Genomic DNA, 18,482 nt, shown 5'->3' with positions numbered 1-18,482 from the left:
TTGCAGCACTTTGGGAGGCCGAGGTGGGCAGATCACCTGAGGTCAGGAGTTCGAGACCAGCCTGGCCAACGTGGTGAAACCCCCGTCTCTACTAAAAATACACAAATTAGCCAAGCAGTAGAGACAAATTAGCCAGGCCCGTAATCCCAACTACTCGGGAGGCTGAGGCAGGAGAATCACTTGAACCCAGGAGGCAGAGGTTGCAGTGAGCCAAGATCGCGCCATTGTACTCCAGCTTGGGCAACGGAGGGAGATTCTGTCTCAAAAAAAAAAGACACAAAAGACAGGGTCTCAGCCGGGTGCGGTAGCTCACGCCTATTATCCTAGCCCTTTGGGAGGCCGAGGTGGGCAGATCACTTGAGGTCAGGAGTTCAAGACTAGCCTGTCCAACATGGTGAAACCCTGTCTCTACTAAAAATACAAAAATTAGGGCCGGGCATGGTGGCTCACATCTGTAATCTCAGCACTTTGGGAGGGTGAGGCGGGTAGATCACCTCAGATCAGGAGTTCAAGATCACCCTGGTAAACATGGCGAAACCCTTTCTGTACTAAAAACACAAAAAAATTGGCTGGGCATGGTGGCTCACGCCTGTAATCCCAGCACTGAGGTGGGCGGATCACGAGGTCAGGAGATTGAGACCATCCTGGCTAACATGGTGAAACCCTGTCTCTACTAAAAAATACAAAAAAAATAGCCAGGCGTGGTGGTGGGCACCTGTAGTCCCAGCTACTCAGGAGGCTGAGGCAGGAGAATGGCGTGAACCCAGGAGGCGGAGCTTGCAGGGAGCTGAGATTGTGCCACTGCACTCCAGCCCGGGCAACAGAGTGAAGACTCCGTCTCAAAAAAAAAAAAAACAAACAATTAGCCAGACATGGTGGCACTCGCTTGTAATACCAGCTACATGGGAGGCTGAGGCAGGCTGATCACTTGAACCCCAGTGAGCTGCCATCATACCACTGCACTTCAGCCTGGGTGACAAAAGTTTGAGACTCCATCTCAAAAAAAAAAAAAAAAAAGACAGGGTCATGTTATGTTGCTTGTCTTGAACTCTTGGATTCAAGCCGACTCCCACATTGGCCTCTCGAAGTGCTACAATTGCAAGTGTGAGCTACTGCATTCAACCCCAAATAACTTTTATGCACAATGAGGCTTTTTGCTTCTCTGTCAAATGGATATAGCTACTTTTCTCCCCACATTTTATCTTAAAGGAAAGGTATTATTAAACTAGTTGTACAACATATTGGGAATTCCTTACAGTTTTAACAATTATCAGGCCGGGGCCAGGCACAGCGGCTCATGCCTGTAATCCCAGCACTTTGAGAGGCCGAGGAGGGTGGATCACCTGAGGTCTGGAGTTCAAGACCAGCCTGACCAACATGGAGAAACCCCGTCTCTACTAAAAAATACAAAAAAAATTAGCTGGGCATGGTGGCAGGCGCCTGTAGTCCCAGCTACTCAGGAGGCTGAGGCAGGAGAATGGCGTGAACCCGGGAGGCGGAGCTTGCAGTGAGCCTAGATCTGCCACTGCACTCCAGCCTGGGCACAGAGGGAGATTCCATCTCAAAACAAACAAACAAACAAAATAAAACAAAGAAAAAAAACAACTATCAGGCCGGGCGCCATAGCTCACACCTGTAATCTCAGCACTTTGGGAGGCCAAAGTGGGCAGATCACCTGAGTTAAGGAGTTCGAAACCAGCCTGACCAACATGAGGAAACCCTGTCTCTACTAAAAATACCAGCTACTCAGGAGGCTGAGGCAGGAGAATCACTTGAACCCGGGAAGAGGAGGTTGTGGTGAGCCAGGATCGCATCATTGCACTCCAGTCTGGGCAACAAGAGCAAAACTCCGTCTCTAAAAATAAAAATTATTTTATGTCTGTCTGTGGTGGCTCACGCCTATAATCCCACCATTTTGAGAGGCCAAGGCAGGTGGATCATTTGAGGTCAGGAGTTTAAGACCAGCCTGGCTAACATGGTGAAACCCCGTCTCTACTAAAAATACAAAAATTAGCAGAGCATGGTGGTGCACACCTGTAGTCCCAGCTACTTGCGGGTCTGACACAGGAGAATCGCTTGAACCCAGAAGGCAGAGGTTGCAGTGAGCCGAGATCATGCCACTTCACTCTAGCCTGGGCAACAGAGCGAGATGCTGTCTCAAAATAAACACAAATAAATGAAATAAAAATTATCATTTTATTATAAAATCACACGGAAAATGTATTTATTGATGAGCAAGGGCAGGTTGTTTTTGTTTTTTTGTTTTTGAGACAGGGTCTCAAATGTTACCCAGGCTGTGGTGCGGGGGTGCCATCACAGGTCACTGCAGCCTCAACCTCCCAAGCTCAAGCGATCTTCCCACCTCAGCGTCCCGAGTGGCTGGGGTGACAGGCGTACACCACCTCACCTGGCTATTTTTTGCAGTTTTTGTAGAGACAGGGTCTTGCCATGTTGCCCAAGCTGGTCTCTAAGTCCTGGTCTCAAATGATCTGCCCGCCTCCACCTCCCAGCATTCTGGGATTACAGGTATGAGCCATGGCACCCAGCCCAGAATGTGGTTTTTCTTAATTTTTTCCTGTGTGGGCTTTTTTTTCTTTTTTTAGTCTTAAATAGGTGAGTTTGAAGGAATGAATGAGTATCATCATTTTGGTTCTGGGAGATGTTCTTAATAGATGTATGATTTGCTGGTTACTGTAACCAAATACTGCAAACTAAGCGGCTTAAGCCACAGAAATGTATTGTCATACAGTTCTGGGGGCCAGAAGTTCGAAATCAAAGTGTTGGCGGGTTGGTTCCTCCTGAATGCTGTGAGCAGTGGTCTCTCTCATGCCTCTCCCGTAGCTTCTGGTGGTGAGCAGACAATCGGACGTTCCCTGGCTTGTAGAAGGTAGAAGTAGCACCCAGATCTGTGCCTGCATCTTCACAGTGTTCTCCCTCTACAAGGACACTGTTATGTTGGATTAAGGCCAATGACCTCATTTTAGCTTGATTAGATCTGTAAAAACATCTCCAAATAAGGTCTCATTCTGAGGTACTGGGGGTTAGAGCAGGACTTCAACATATGAAATTGTGGGGGACATAATGCAACCCACAGCAAGAGTGTTATTAAAAAAATAATTTAGGTGTTTTTTTTTTTTTTTTTTTTTGGAGACAGAGCGTTGTTCTTGTTGCCCAGGCTGGAGTGCAGTGGCGCAATCTCTGCTCACCGCAACCTCCGCCTCCTGGGTTCAAGTGATTCTCCTGCCTCAGCCTCCTGAGTAGCTGGGATTACAGGCATGTGCCACCACACCCAGGTAATTTTGTATTTTTAGTAGAGACGGGGTTTCTCCTCGTTGGTCAGGCTGGTCTTGAACTCCAGACCTCAGGTGATCCACCGGCCTCAGCCTCCCAAACTGCTGTGATTACAGGCGTGAGCTACAGCGCGCAGCCTAATTTAGGTATTTTAAGGCCAGGTGTGGTGGTTCATACCTGTAATACCAGTGCTTTGGGAGGCTAAAGTGGGAGGATCACTTGAGGCCAGGAATTCAAGATCAGCCTGGGTAACATAGGGAGGCCTTGTCTCCATAAAAAATTTACAAATTTGAACAGGCACAGTCTCATGCCTGTAATCCCAAAGTTTTGGGAGGCCGAGGTGGGTAGATCACTTGACGTCAGAAGCTCGAGACCAGACTGGCCAACATGGTGAAACCCCATCTCTATTAAAAATACAAAAATTAGCCGGATGTGGCTGCGCACGCCTGTAATTCCAGCTACTTGGGACACTGAGGCAGGAGAATTGCCTGAACCTGGGAGGCAGAGGTTGAAGTGAGCCGAGATCGCGCCACCGCACTCCAGCCTGGGTGACGAAGTGAGACAACGTCAAAAAAAAAAAATTAGCCAGGCATGGTGGCAGGCACCTGTAATCCGATACTCAGGAGGCTGAGGCAGGAGAATCACTTGAGCCCAGGAGACGGAGGTTGCAGTGTGCTGAGATCATGCCACTGCACTCCAGAATGGGTGACAGAGTGAGACTCAGTCTCAGAAAGAAAAAAAACAAGTTTACAAATTAGCCCAATATGGTGGCACATGCCTGTAGTCCCAGTTACTCGGGAGGCTGGGGTTGAAAGGATTGCTTGAGCCCCTGAGTTCAAGGCTGCAGTGAGCCATGATCTCACCACTTATTCCAGCCTGGGTGACAGAGCAAGACCCTGTCACAAAAAACAAAACAAAATGTTTAGATATTTTAAATGTGACTTAAGGGAAAGTTTACAAACATTAACAGCAATGTTTCCATTATAAAAACATAAAAATCCCTGTAATCCCAGCACTTTGGGAGGCCGAGACGGGCGGATCACGAGGTCAGGAGATCGAGACCATCCTGGCTAACATGGTGAAACGCCGTCTCTACTAAAACATACAAAAAACTAGCCGGGCGAGGTGGTGGGCGCCTGTAGTCCCAGCTACGCGGGAGGCTGAGCCAGGAGAATGGCGTGAACCTGGGAGGCGGAGCTTGCAGTGAGCTGAGATCCGGCCACTGCACTCTAGCCTGGGTGACAAAGCAAGACTCCGTCTCAAAAAAAAAAAAAAAAAACATAAAAATCGTCCTTGGGTTTTTTTTTTTTTTTTTGAGACAGTCTTGCTCTGTTGCCTGGTGGCATGATCTCGGCCTATTGCAACCTCCGCCTCCCAGGTTCAAGCGATTTTGTGATCCCAGCTACTCTTGCCTCAGCCACCCGAGTAGCTGAGATCACATGTGCATGCCACTACACCTGGCTAATATTTGTATTTTTAGTATGTACAGATGGGGTTTCACCATATTGGCCAGGCTGGTCTCCTTTTTTTTTTTTTTTTTGAGGCAGGGTGTCGAGTAGTTGGGACTACAGGTGCTATGATTGTGCCACTGCGCTCCAGCTCAGCCTGGGCAACAGACAACAGACAGTGGGAATGCCTACTTTCTTGGGACAACTTGAGTTCGTATCAGTCCATACTCAAAAAAGGTAGATAATCGGGGCCAGTAAAAACCTTTAAAGCTTAATTTAAATTGATAATTCAAGCTTTCAGCATTGTAATTCAGTTAGTATCTGTATTGTTCCGGATTGTACTGGATTGTAAACAAGGGAAACTCAACTAAATCTGATTCAAGAAAATAAGGGAAGGTATTGATTATTTATTTATTATTTTTTCAAGATTTCAGGATTTCACTCTGTCACCCAGGCTGGAGTTCACGCAGTGGCACAAAGATGGTTCACTGCAGCATCGACCTCCTGGACTCAAGGGATTCTGTGTCTCAGCCTCCCGAGTAGCTGGGACCATACATGTGTGCCACCATGCCCAGCCAATTTTCTTGATTTTATTTTTGTAGAGATGGGGTCTCACTATGTTGCCCAGGCTGGTCTCAAATTCCTGGCCTCAAGGAATCCTCCTGTCTTGGCCTCCCAAAGTGTTGGGATTACCAGCATGAGTCACTGCACTCAGCCCCTGGCCTGTTTTTTGTTTTTTGTTTTTTTTTGAGACTGAGTCTTCCTCTGTCACCTAGGCTGGAGTGCAGTGGTGCGATCTCAGCTCACTGCAACTTCTGCCTCCGGGTTCAAGCAATTCTCCTGCCTCAGCCTCCTGAGCAGCTGGGATTACAGGAGCCTGCCACCATGCCCAGCTAATTTTTTTGTGTGGGTTTTTTTTTTTTGAGACAGAGTCTCGCTCTGCAGCCCAGGCTGGAGTGCAGTGGCCAGATCTCAGCTCACTGCAAGCTCCGCCTCCCGGGTTCACGCCATTCTCCTGCCTCAGCCTCCCGAGTAGCTGGGACCACAGGCGCCCGCCACCTCGCCCGGCTAGTTTTTTGTATTTTTTTTAGTAGAGATGGGGTTTCACCGTGTCAGCCAGGATGGTCTCGATCTCCTGACCTCGTGATCCGCCCGTCTCGGCCTCCCAAAGTGCTGGGATTACAGGCTTGAGCCACCGCGCCCGGCCTTGTGTGGGATTTTAGTAGAGACGGGGTTTCGCCATGTTGGCCAGGCGGGTCTTGAACTCCTAACGCCAGGTGATCCACCTGCCTTGGCCTCCCAAAGTGGTGGGATTACAGGAGTGAGCCACCGTGCCTGGGCTGTATTGACTCTCTCTTTTTTTTTTTTAAGACCAAGTCTCCCTCTATAGCCCAGGCTGGAGTGCAGTGGCACGACCCTGGCTCATGGCAGCTTCCGCCTCCGGGGTTCAAGTGATTCTCCTGCCTCACCCTCCCAAGTAGCTGGGATTACAGGTGCCTGCCACCACACCCGGCTCTTTTTTTTTTTTTTTTTTTTTTAAGATGGAGTCTCACTCTGTCACCCAGGCTGGAGTGCAGTGGCATGATCTCAGCTCACTGCAACTTCTGCCTCCAGGGTTCAAGTGATTCTCCTGCCTCAGCCTCCCGAGTAGCTGGGATTACAGGAGCCTGCCACCACCATGTCCAGCTAATTTTTTTGTGTGGCTTTGTTAGTAGAAACGGGGTTTTGCCATGTTGGCCAGGCTGGTCTGGAACTCCTAACCTCAGGTGACCCACCTGCCTTGGCCTCCCAAAGTAGTGGGATTACAGGAGTGAGCCACTGTGCCTGGCCTGTATTGACTCTCTCTCTTTCTTCTTTTCTTTTTTCCTTTTTTTTTTGTTTGAGACTGAGTCTCCCTCTGTAGCCCAGGCTGGAGTGCGGTGGCATAATCTCAGCTCACAGCAGCTTCCGCCTCCTGGGTTCAAGTGATTCTCCTGCCTCACCCTCCCAAGTAGCTGGGATTACAAGTGCCCGCCACCACGCCCGGCTTTTTTTGTTTTGTTTTGTTTTGAAATGGAGTCTCACTATGTCACCCAGGCTGGAGTGCAGTGGCGCAATCTAGGTTCACTGCAACCTCTACCCCGCCGGGTTCAAGGGATTCTCCTGCCTTAGCCTCCCGGGTAGCTGGGATTACAGGTGCCTGCCATCGCGCCTGGCTAATTTTTGTATTTTTAGTAAGGACGAGGTTTCATCATCTTGGCCAAGTTAGTCTTGAACTTCTGACCTCGTGATCCACCCACCTCAGCCTCCCAAAGCACTGGGATTACAGGTGTGAGCCACTGCGCCCAGCCAATTTTTTGTATTTTTAGTAGAGACGGGGTTTCACCGTGTTGGCTAGGCTGGTCTTGAATTCCCGACCTCAGGTGATCCACCCACCTTGGCCTCCCAAAGTGCTGGGATTACAGGCATGAGCCACGGCGCCCAGCCCAGCCTGTATTGACTCGTTTTCTTTTTTTTTTTTTTTTGTATTGACTCGTATATCAAAAAAGTTAAGGCTGAGCATGGTGTTCCTACCCATAATCCCAGCACTTTCGGAGGCCAAAGCGGGAGGATCACTTGAGTTCAGGAGTTCGAGACCAGCCTAGGCAACATGGTGAGACTTTGTCTCTATAAAAAGAAAACCAGGGCCAAGCGCGGTGGCTCCCACCTGTAATCCCAGCACTTTGGGAGGCCGAGGCGGGTGGATCACCTGAGGTTGGGAGTTCGAGACCAGCCTGATCAAAAAGGTGAAACCCCATCTCTACTAAAAACACAAAAATTAGCCAGGCATAATGGCAGGTGCCTGTAGTCCCAGCTACTTGGGAGGCTGAGACAGAGAATTGATTAAACCCAGGAGGCAAAGGTTGCAGTGAGCTGAGATCATGCCACTGCACTTCAATCTGAGCAATGGAGTAAGACTCCATCTCAAAAAAAAAAAAAAAAAAAAAGAAAAAAGAAAAAAAGAAAACCGAAAAACCAAAAAAGCTCAGGGCTAGAAATCGCTTCAGGTTTGACAGGGTCCCAGGACTCAGCAGATGTCATCAGAATCCAGTGCCTCCCCATCCCACCTAAGTCTTTGCCCTGCTGTTCTTGGGGTTGACCTCATTATCAGCATGGCCTCCTGCCCCACAGGGCCTCTGCCCCAGCTTCCCAACACTGTCTTAGCAACATCAGAGGCAAGTGAGTATCTTTTTCCTGGTATTTTCAATGCAAAGTACTAGAATTGTGACTCACCGGCCTGGCACTAAATCGATCACTATGGCCTGGCTGTGGATCCAGTATTCTAATCAGCTAGACCTGGCTTGCACGCTCAATTCTGGAGTGATGTGTATGAGACATGGTTAGCGCTCTCCAAACCACATGGACTTTGAGAGAGGGAGATAAAACTAAGATGAGGCTCTCTGAAGAAAGAACCATAGACTCTGGGCAGTCAAAAACAGTAACTGTCTACCACGGTGTTTGCCATCTTGAATAATCCAATAGATGGCTTTAGCCACACACTGGTGCTCTCTGCTGCATTAGACATTGCTGGTGCTAGTGTCTCTGAATTAGAGAGTGACCTTATGGGGGCTGTGATTGCTCCTGGTGTCTCAGGGGAGGATTTGGCATGATAAGGCTAGTTCAGCAAGTGTGCAGAAAACTGCAAACTGGGTATAGCTGATGCTATTGGACAGAAGTGCAGCTGCCGGGGTGAAGAAGTGTTGCTGGGATGACTACTCCCTTGCATCCATGATATAATCTCTCCTTGATTCTGCTTTGACCTCTCTGATTGACCTTTCTCAGGCTCACTGGATGCTCATTTTTTTTTTTGAGGAGTCTCGCTCTGTCACCAGGCTGGAGTGCAGTGGTGTGATCTTGGCTAACTGTAATCTCCACCTCCTGGGTTGAAGTGATTATCCTACCTCAGCCTCCTGAGTAGATGGGATTACAGGCACATGCCACCACACCCAGCCGATTTTTGTTATTTTTAGTAAAGATGGGATTTCACCAGGTTGGACAGGACGTTTTCTTTTTTTTTTTTTTTTTTTTTGAGACGGAGTCTCGCTCTGTCGCCCGGGCTGGAGTGCAGTGGCGTGATCTCGGCTCACTGCAAGCTCCACCTCCCGGGTTCACGCCATTCTCCTGCCTCAGCCTCCCGAGTAGCTGGGACTACAGGCGCCCACAACCGCGCCCGGCTAATTTTTTGTATTTTTAGTAGAGACGGGGTTTCACCGTGGTCTCGATCTCCTGACCTTGTGATCCGCCCGCCTCGGCCTCCCAAAGTGCTGGGATTACAGGCGTGAGCCACCGCGCCCGGCCAGGACAGGATGTTTTCAATCTCTTGATCTCATGATCCTCCTGTCTTGGCCTCCCAAAGTGCTGGGACACAGGCGTGAGCCACCGCACCCGGCCTAGTGCTCACTTTTTTTTTTTTCTTGTTGTTGAGACAGAGCCTTGCTCTGTTGCCCAGGTTGGAGTGCAATGGCGCCATCTCCACTCACCGTAACTTCCGCCATCTGTGTTCAAGCGATTCTCTTGCCTCAGCCTCCCAAGTAGCTGGGATTACAGGCACGTGCCACCACGCCCGGCTAATTTTTTGTATTTTTTAGTAGAGACAGGGTTTCACCATGTTGGCCAGGCTGGTCTCGAACTCCTGACCTTGTGATCCACCCACCTTGGACTCCAAAAGTGCTGGGATTACAGATATGAGCCACTGCACCTGGCCCGGTTCTCACTTCTTAGACACAGAACCTCAGCTCTGCTTCTGGCTCTCCTCTCTGCATTCTCTCCTAGTTTTTTTTTTTTTTTGAGACGGAGTCTTGCTCTGTCGCCCAGGCTGGGGTGCAGTGGCCGGATCTCAGCTCACTGCAAGCTCCACCTCCCGGGTTTACGCCATTCTCCTGCCTCAGCCTCCCGAGTAGCTGGGACTACAGGCGCCCGCCACCTCGCCCGGCTAGTTTTTTGTATTTTTTAGTAGAGATGGGGTTTCACCGTGTTAGCCAGGATGGTCTCGATCTCCTGACCTCGTGATCCACCCGTCTCGGCCTCCCAAAGTGCTGGGATTACAGGCTTGAGCCACCGCGCCCGGCCTCTCCTAGTTTTTTTTTTTTTTTTTTTTCTGGAGACGGAGTCTCGCTCTGTCACCCAGGCTGGAGTGCAGCGGCCGGATCTCGGCTCACTGCAAGCTCCGTCTCCCGGGTTCACGCCATTCTCCTGCCTCAGCCTCCCAAGTAGCTGGGACTACAGGCGCCCGCCACCTCGCCCGGCTAGTTTTTTGTATTTTTTAGTAGAGACGGGGTTTCACTGTGTTAGCCAGGATGGTCTCGATCTCCTGACCTCGTGATCCGCCCGTCTCGGCCTCCCAAAGTGCTGGGATTACAGGCTTGAGCCACCGCGCCCGGCCTCCTAGTTTTTTTTTTTTTAGACAAAGTCTCACTCTGTTGCCCAGGCTGGAGTGCAGTGGCATGATCTCAGCTCATTGCAATCTCCACCTCCTGGGTTCAAGTGATTCTCCTACCGTAGCCTCCCAAGTAGTTGGGATTACAGGTGCCCACCACCACACCTGGCTAATTCTTGTATTTTCAGTAGAGACAGGGTTTCACCATGTTGGCAAGGCTGGTCTTGAACTCCTGACCTCAGGTGATCCACGCACCTTTGCCTCCCAAAGTGCCTGGATTACAGGTGTGAACCACCGTGCCTAGCCTCTCCTAGTATAGTTTTATCTCATCTCACATTAATCTCCATCTGGATCCCCAAGCGGTAGAGTTCAGTTGCTTCCTAAGTATCTCCACTTGGATGTCCCAAAAGTCCCTCACCCTCAAAATTCCTTATGATTTACTTTGGTGGCGTCCAGTGAACAACACTTCCCACTAGTCATACCCTTGTGTTGCCTTTCCCGAGTCGAATTTGGCTGCCTTGTTGACCAATGGAACGTGGTGTAACATCACTGTCAGTTGCAAGCCTAAGAATTTTTTTTTTTTTTTCCAGAGTTTTGCCAGGCACAGTGGCTCATGCCTGTACTACCAGCACTTTGGGAGGCTGAGGCAGGTGGATCACCTGAGGTCAGGAGTTTGAGACCAGCCTGGCCAATATGGTGAAACTCCATGTCTACTAAAAATACAAAACTAGCTGGGTGTGGTGGCACACTCCTGTAGTCCCAGCTACTCGGGAGGCTGAGACAGGAGAATTGCTTGAACCTGGGAAGCAGAGGCTGCAGTGAGCCAAGATCGCACCATTGCACTCCAGCCTGGGTGAGATAGAGTGAGACCCCGTCTCAATCAATCAATCAATAAATAAATAAATAAATAAATAAGGCCCGGTGCAGTGGCTCACGCCTGTAATCCCAGCACTTTGGGAGGCTGAGGCGGGCAGATCACCTGAGTTTGAGACCAGTCTGGCTAACGTGGTGAAACCCTGCTTCTACTAAATATACAAAAAATTAGCCGGGCGTCATGGTGGGCACTCGTAATCCCAGCTACTCGGTAGGCTGAGGCAGGAGAATCGCTTGAATCTGGGAGGCGGAGGTTGCAGTGAGCTGAGATCATGCCATTGCAAACCGGCTTGGGCAACAAGAGCAAAACTCTGTCTCAAAAAAAAAAAAAATTAAAAAAAATAGAGTTTCACTTTGTTACCCAGCCTGGAGTGCAGTGGCACGATTATTGCTCACTGTAGCCTCAAACTTCTTGGCAATCAAGTGATTCTCCTACCTCAGCCTCCTGAGTAGCTGGGACTAGGTATCACACTTGGCTAATTAAAAGTTTTTTGTCGAGGCTGGGCGTGGTGGCTCATGCCTGTAATCCCAGCACTTTGGGAGGCCAAGACGGGCGGATCACAAGGTAGACCGCAACCATCCTGGCTGACATGGTGAAACCCCGTCTTAACTAAAAATATAAAAAATTAGCCGGGCGTGGTGGTGGGCGTCTGTAGTCCCAGCTACTCGGGAGGCTGAGGCAGGAGAATGGCGTGAACCCAGGAGGCAGAGCTTGCAGTTAGCGGAGATCGTGCCACTCTGTACTCCAGCCTGGGCAACAGAGCGACACTCTGTCTCAAAACAAAAACAAAAATAAAATAAGTTTTTTGTCGAGATGAGGTTGTATTTTGTTACCCAGTCTGGTCTCAAACTCCTGGCTGGCTGAGATCCCCGTTTCAGCCTCCTAAAGTGTTGGGATTAGAGGCGTGAGCCGCCATACCTGGCCTGTGCCTAAAATTTGTTTTTTGTTTGTTTGTTTTTTAGACGGATTCTCGCTCTGTCGCCCAGGCTGGAGTGCAATGGCACTATCTAGGCTCACTGCAACTTCCGCCTCCTGGGTTCAAGCGATTCTCCTGCCTCAGCCTCCCGAGTAGCTGGGATTACAGGTGCCCACCACCACGCCCGGCTACATTTTGTATTTTTAGCAGAGATGGGGTTTCACCATGTTGGCCAGGCTGGTCTGGAACTCCTGACCTCAGGTGGTCCGCCCACCTCGGCCTCCCAAAGTGCTGGGATTACAGGTGTGAGCCACTGCGCCCGGTCTAAAATATTTTTGTCTTTTGGCCGGGCGCGGTGGCTCACGCCTGTAATCCCAACACTTTGGGAGGCCGAGGCGGGCGGATCACAAGGTCAGGAGATCGAGACCACGGTGAAACCCCGTCTCTACTAAAAATACAAAAAATTAGCCGGGCGCGGTGGCGGGCGCCTGTAGTCCCAGCTACTCAGGAGGCTGAGGCAGGAGAATGGCGTAAACCCAGGAGGCGGAGCTTGCAGCGAGCCGAGATCGCGCCACTGCACTCCAGCCTGGGCGAAGAGCGAGACTCCGTCTCAAAAAAAAAAAAAATATTTTTGTCTTTTATAGGTTTTTTTCCTATGTGTGAGAGGATTAAATGAAATAATGTGATTAGTAAAGCGATTAGTCATCACTTTCAAAATATTTATAAACGTATACATATATAATACATATTTATGTGTACAAACACTAAAGTTTCCTATTCTTTCTGTGCCTACTTTTTCCTTTCATTCCCCGAATACTGTGTCTAGAAGAGTTCACACTGTAACCTCCAACTGTTCCAGCTACTTGGTTTGCTTTCAGCACAAGGCTTGTAGGATGCGCAGCCAGTAGGGGGCAAGAATCACCCAGGCGTGCTTATTACCCAAGCAACGGAGTCAAACAGCACTTTCAGAATGACTTTACAAAAGGGTTACTAACAAGGTAATATGTTTATTGCGTTAGGTAGCTTAATAAAAACGAAAAGATGAAAACAAGGAAGTGAGAAGCGGTGGGGACAGCCCTACACTTCAGTATTCATTAACTGGGAGCCCCGGTGTGTTGGGCTTGCGGGTAAGCGAGAAGACAGGCGTGGGATGCCCGAGCTCACACGCCTTAGGCTCTGATTCTAGCCGTGGACACGCCGAAGGCTCCCGGTTACTTGAGGTTTCACTGCCAAAAAAGTGCTTTGAGCGAGCCTAACAAGCAAGGAATATGTAAACATTTTGTTTCTAGGACTAACTAGGTAACGAAGAGATTTTCCAAGTGACAGAAACGCTGCTAGGTAACTTCCTGGGCCGTAGCTGCCCACCCTAACAGGTTCTGAAAATAGCTCCAGGCCCTTCTTAGCCTGAGTTTGAAAGCAGGCGCGGGGCGCATGCGCGCAGCCCTCCGGCCGACCTCCCGGTAGCCCTGGTACGGGGACCTTCTTCCCGACAGGCCGCGGGGAAAAAAGGGCGGAGAAACAGAATTACCGCGAGCTCTCCGTGAGCGCCGGCGGAAACAGTAGTCATGTGACTCTCCTAGGTGGCCTTCGCCTTCCCCCCTCCCCCTTCTCGGAAACCCCCCTCACCCCTCGCCCACCCCAGAGCCGCGGTAATGGACCGTTTGGGTTCCGGAATTCTCTTGGATCCAACAACTGGTACCGGGCCGAGGAGAGCCGGCGGAGTCCGTGTTTGGCGGCGAAAGCTGGGGGGTGGTCAAGATGGGGGGGAAATCATCTTCTTTCACCTAGGAGGGAGGCGGGGCGGAGAGAGGCGCAGAGAAGCGGGTGGGGGAGGAGGGAGGAAGTCACGTGAAGGCGCTGCGTGCGCGCGGCGCCTCATCCGTTGCCCCTCCCCCGCCCCTCCCGGCGGGGCGGGGGGGCTGGGGGAGGGGCGTCAAGATGGCGGCGGGGAGGTAGGCAGAGCCGGACGCCGCTGCTGCCGCCGCCACCGCCGCCTCCGCTCCAGTCGCCTCCGGTCCTTCAAACTCGCACCTCCCAGGAGAAGCTGTCCTGGCGCCGGGTCCCGCGGGGAAAGTAAGTCCTTCCCTTGGCCCTTTTCTCCTTCCACACTCCCCCTCCCGGACAGCCTCCCACTCCCACCCTCCTCGGGGGGCCGTGCGGGGCCAGTCTGGGGGGACAGACACCTCTCCCCGGCTTGGGGCCTCCCTCGCCGCTCGCCGCCCCCCGCGGCCGCGCGCTCCGGGGCCCTCGGGGCTTGGTCCCGGCGGCGGCGCCGTTGTACCCGCTTCCTCCGCTCGTCAGCGCAGGGCCCTGCTGTCGCCGCTCATGGGGCTTTCGGGCTCCGGGGAGCCCCGCTGTCCCGGGCCGGAGGCACCCCCCCTTGGACCGCGGGGCAGGGTCCGTGCACGCTGACTCCACTGCCTTCGCCCCTTTGGCTTCCGCCTCACAACCCGGGGGCTGCGGGTCCGGGACCCGCGGGGAAAGTAAGGTTCAGATCCTTCCCAAGTCCTCTTTCCTGCCCCAGCATTGCTCCCGGCTCTGGGCGAGGGAGGGAGGCAGGCGACAGGGTCGTCCTTCCTTAATCTGAACCCCACAGTGGCGGTCTCGTGCATGCCCCACTCTTGGGGCGGTAGGGAAGCCGCGGTGGACACGTGCAGGCTCCTTTCACGCCTCTCTCGGCGACTCGCGTAGTTCTGCCTCGGCGGGCGAGCTCACCTCCCAGACCGTCTCTAAGAATACACACGGAGGGGAACGGCAGTTGGGAATTTGCTTACTTTGAGAGCGTTTGGCATAACGAGTATCCAGAGTTCCCCAAAGCTGTGGATACCGGTGGTTTCTCAGAAGTGGCTTGGGTTCGGTTTAACCGCTGAGGAGATTTGGATGTTCCTAAACCCTTCTGATTGTTTCCTTACCCTGGCATCTAGCTCCTCCCCTTCCCACCCTTGCTTTGTGCTTCTGTTTGGTTAATGTTTGCGGACCACTAACTTGATCCTCGCACAGAGAAGCTTTTTTCATGTGAGTGCTCCGTTTACTGTGGGAGGCTTTTGTTTTGGGGAGTCGCTGGTTGAGAAACGTGGGAAAAGAACGGGCCAGAAAATGAGAGACAAATAAAGCAACGTTTTTATCCATTGAATTTCGCAGCCAATTGTAAGTGCACCCGGAAGTTTGTACTGAACACGTGTTGAGAGAAGGTTATAAACTGGTCCCCTTTGACCTTTGAAAGTTGGCTATTATCATTTTATGTTGAGTTAAATGTTTCATATATTTCAGACAGCCAGAATTAGGCATGGAATATGGCTTCTAAAGAGTCAGCCAGGAGGGTACAGAGAGCTGTCAAATCCAGAGTGCCCCAGCAGGAATTGACTTAACACTTGCAGACAATTCTGTGAGCTGACAGTACAGAGGGATTCTATTTTCCACCATATTTTCTAGCAATCAGAATTGGTTTTCATAAGCGTGGGGAAAGCTATCATCGTTGCACAGAAAATAGCAGAATTTCCTACTGGTGACTTGAGTGGGACATTAATTTTGCAAGAAAGGGAACATTTTCTCTCATCTTCTAGAGAAGTTGTTTCCAAAATTTTTCCTATGGGAGATGACTTTACTTTTTTCCTCTGGCTTCTACATTTTATATTCTATTCCAACTTTGTTCCATATAATTGGCTTTATAATATTTATGTTATTTTTAAATTTTTGAGACAGGGTCCCCCTCTGTTGCTCAAGCTGGAGTACAGTGACGTGGTCATAGCTCACTGCAGCTTGAACTCTTGGGCTCAAGCGATCGTCCCACTTCAGCCTCCGGAGTAGCTGGGACTACAGATGTGCACCACTACAGCAGCTGATTTGTAAAATTTTTTTGTAGAGAGGCAGGGGTCTCACCATGTTGGGAGGCAGCTACTGGCCTCAAGCAATCCTCAGGCCTCCGCTTCCCGAAGTGGTGGGATTGCAGTCATGAGCCATTGTGCCTGGCCCCTTCAGAATCTTTTTTTTTTTTTGAGACAGAGTCTCACTTTGTTACCCAGACTGGAAGGCAGTGGTACGAACTCGGCTCACCGCAACCTCTGCCTCCTGGGTTCAAGCGATTTTCCTGCCTCAGTCTCCCTAGTAGCTGGGATTGCAGGCATGCACCACCACACCTGGCTAATTTTTTTTATATATTTGGCAGAAAGGAGTTTCACTCTGTTGGCCAGGCTGGTCTCACACTAGTGACCTCAAGTGATCCTCTCACCTCTGTCTCCCAGAGTGCTGGGATTACAGCCGTGAGCCACCGCCCTTGGCCCCCCATCAGAATCTTTTTTTTTTTTTTGAGGTGGAGTCTCGCTGTGTCGCCCAGGCTGGAGTGTAGTGTCAACAACCTTGGCTCACTGCAGCCTCCACCTCCGGGGTTTAAGCGATTCTCCTGCCTCAGCCTCCCGAGTAGCTGGGACTACAGGCGCGTGCCACCATGCCCGGCTAATTTTCGTATTTTTAGTAGAGACGGGGTTTCACCATATTGGCCAGGCTGGTCTCAAACTCCTGACCTGGTGATCCACCTGCGTTGGCCTCCCAAAGTGCTGGGATTACAAGTGTGAGCCACCGCACCCGGCCTCAGAATCTTAAATAAAACTTAACTTTAGTTGCTAAAGGGGAGAGACTGAGTAAGTGGCCTACTATTCATTCATTCATTGAATGTGGTTATGTCAGGCAATTTTGTAATTTTTTTTCGGACTGCCTCGCTCTGTCACCAGGGTGGAGTGCAGCAGGGTTGATCTCAGCTCCCTGCAACCTCCCACTCCCTAGTTCAAGCGATTCTCCTGCCTCAACCTCCCAAGTAGCTGGGATTACAGGTACATGCCACCACACCCAGTTACTTTTTATATTTTTATTTGTTTATTTATGTATTTTTTGAGATGGAATTTTGCTTTTGTTGCCCAGACTGGAGTGCAATGGCGTGATCTCGACTCACCGCAACCTCCGCCTCCTGGGTTCAAGCGATTCTCCTGCCTCAGCCTCCTGAGTAGCTGGGATTACAGGCATGAGCCACCATGCCTGGCTGATTTTCTATTTTTAGTAGAGACGGGGTTTCTGCACCTTGGTCAAGCTGTTCTTGAATTCCCGACCTGAGGTGATCCACCCACCTCAGCCAGCCACCACACCCAGCCTTCTTCTTTTTTTTTTTTTTTTTTTTGGAGACGGAGTTACTTTTTATATTTTTATTTATTTATGTATTTTTTGAGATGGAATTTTGCTTTTGTTGCCCAGACTGGAGTGCAATGGCGTGATCTCGACTCACCGCAACCTCCGCCTCCCAGGTTCACGCCATTCTCCTGCCTCAGCCTCCCGAGTAGCTGGGACTACAAGCGCCCACCACCTCGCCCGGCTAATTTTTTTTTGTATTTTTTTAGTAGAGACAGGGTTTCACCGTGTTAGCCAGTATGGTCTCGATCTCCTGACCTCGTGATCCGCCCGTCTCGGCCTCCCAAAGTGCTGGGATTACAGGCTTGAGCCACCGTGCCCGGCCTACACCCAGCCTTCTTAAAAATTTTTTATTTTTTATTTTTTTGAGACAGAGTCTTGTTCTGTCGCCCAGGCTGGAGTGCAGTGGTGTGATCTCTGCTCACTGCAACCTCCGCCACCCAGGTTCAAGCTCTTCTCCTGCCTTAGCCCCCAAAGTAGCTGGGATTACAGGTGTGTGCCACCACTGGCTAAGTTTTGTTTTGTTTTTTTTTGTTTTTTTTTTGAGACAGTCTCACTCTGTTGTCCAGGCTGGAGTGCAGTGGCACTATCTCAGCTCACTGCAAGCTCCGCCTCCCGGGTTCACACCATTCTCCCGCCTCAGCCTCCTGAGTAGCTGGGACTACAGATGCCTGCCACCACGCCTGGCTAATTTTTTGTATGTTTAGTAGAGACAGGGTTTCACAATGTTAGCCAGGATGGTCTCGATCTCCTGACCTCGTGATCCACCTGACTTGGCCTCCCAAAGTGCTGGGATTACAGGCGTGAGCCACCACACCCGGCCTAATTTTTGTATTTTTAGTGGAGACGAGGTTTTCACATTTTGGCCAGGATGGTTTCAATCTCTTGACCTTGTGATCTGCCTGCTTCAGCCTCCCAAAGTGCTGGGATTATAGGCGTGAGTCTCTGCGCCCGGCCAATTTTTGTATTTTTAATAGGGACGGGACTTCACCATGATGGCCAGGATGGTCTCGATCTGATCTGGTGGTCTGTCCACCTTGGCCTCCCAAAGTGCTGAGATTACAGGCGTGAGCCACTGTGCCCAGCCTGTGTATTTTTAAGTGCCTTGCTGAAAGTACTATTTAAAAAGGGGCAGCGTGCAGATTCATTTTTTGCTTTAAAAAGTGGTTTGCCTCGGCCGGGCGCGGTGGCTCAAGCCTGTAATCCCAGCACTTTGGGAGGCCGAGGCGGGCGGATCACAAGGTCAGGAGATCGAGACCACAGTGAAACCCCGTCTCTACTAAAAATACAAAAAATTAGCCGGGCGCGGTGGCGGGCGCCTGTAGTCCCAGCTACTCAGGAGGCTGAGGCAGGAGAATGGCGGGAACCCGGGAGGCGGAGCTT

The 18,482-nt window shown here is 50.8% G+C and overlaps 2 protein-coding genes across 8 annotated transcripts in view; both read left to right on the top strand.

The window, feature by feature from the left end:
- The first annotated feature begins 13,478 nt into the window (after positions 1 to 13,478).
- Positions 13,479 to 14,654, top strand: LOC144333181 (uncharacterized). The gene has a single exon (XM_077955714.1). The coding sequence runs from the start codon at positions 13,577 to 13,579 to the stop codon at positions 14,504 to 14,506; it is 930 nt and encodes a 309-aa protein (XP_077811840.1). The 5' UTR covers positions 13,479 to 13,576; the 3' UTR covers positions 14,507 to 14,654.
- SBNO1 (strawberry notch homolog 1) overlaps positions 13,479 to 18,482 on the top strand; it is a 79,139-nt gene continuing 74,135 nt past the window's right edge. For all 7 annotated transcript variants that reach the window (XM_077955586.1, XM_077955583.1, XM_077955584.1 and 4 more), the window contains exon 1: positions 13,479 to 13,997. The gene's annotated coding sequence lies outside the window, so the exon portion shown is untranslated. The remainder of the gene's footprint in view (positions 13,998 to 18,482) is intronic.

This window comes from Macaca mulatta, chromosome 11 (assembly GCF_049350105.2).
Source record: "Macaca mulatta isolate MMU2019108-1 chromosome 11, T2T-MMU8v2.0, whole genome shotgun sequence".
Taxonomy (NCBI): Eukaryota; Metazoa; Chordata; class Mammalia; order Primates; family Cercopithecidae; genus Macaca; species Macaca mulatta.
Note: the sequence above shows the minus strand (reverse complement) of the source record. Positions and strands in the feature narration are given on the sequence as shown.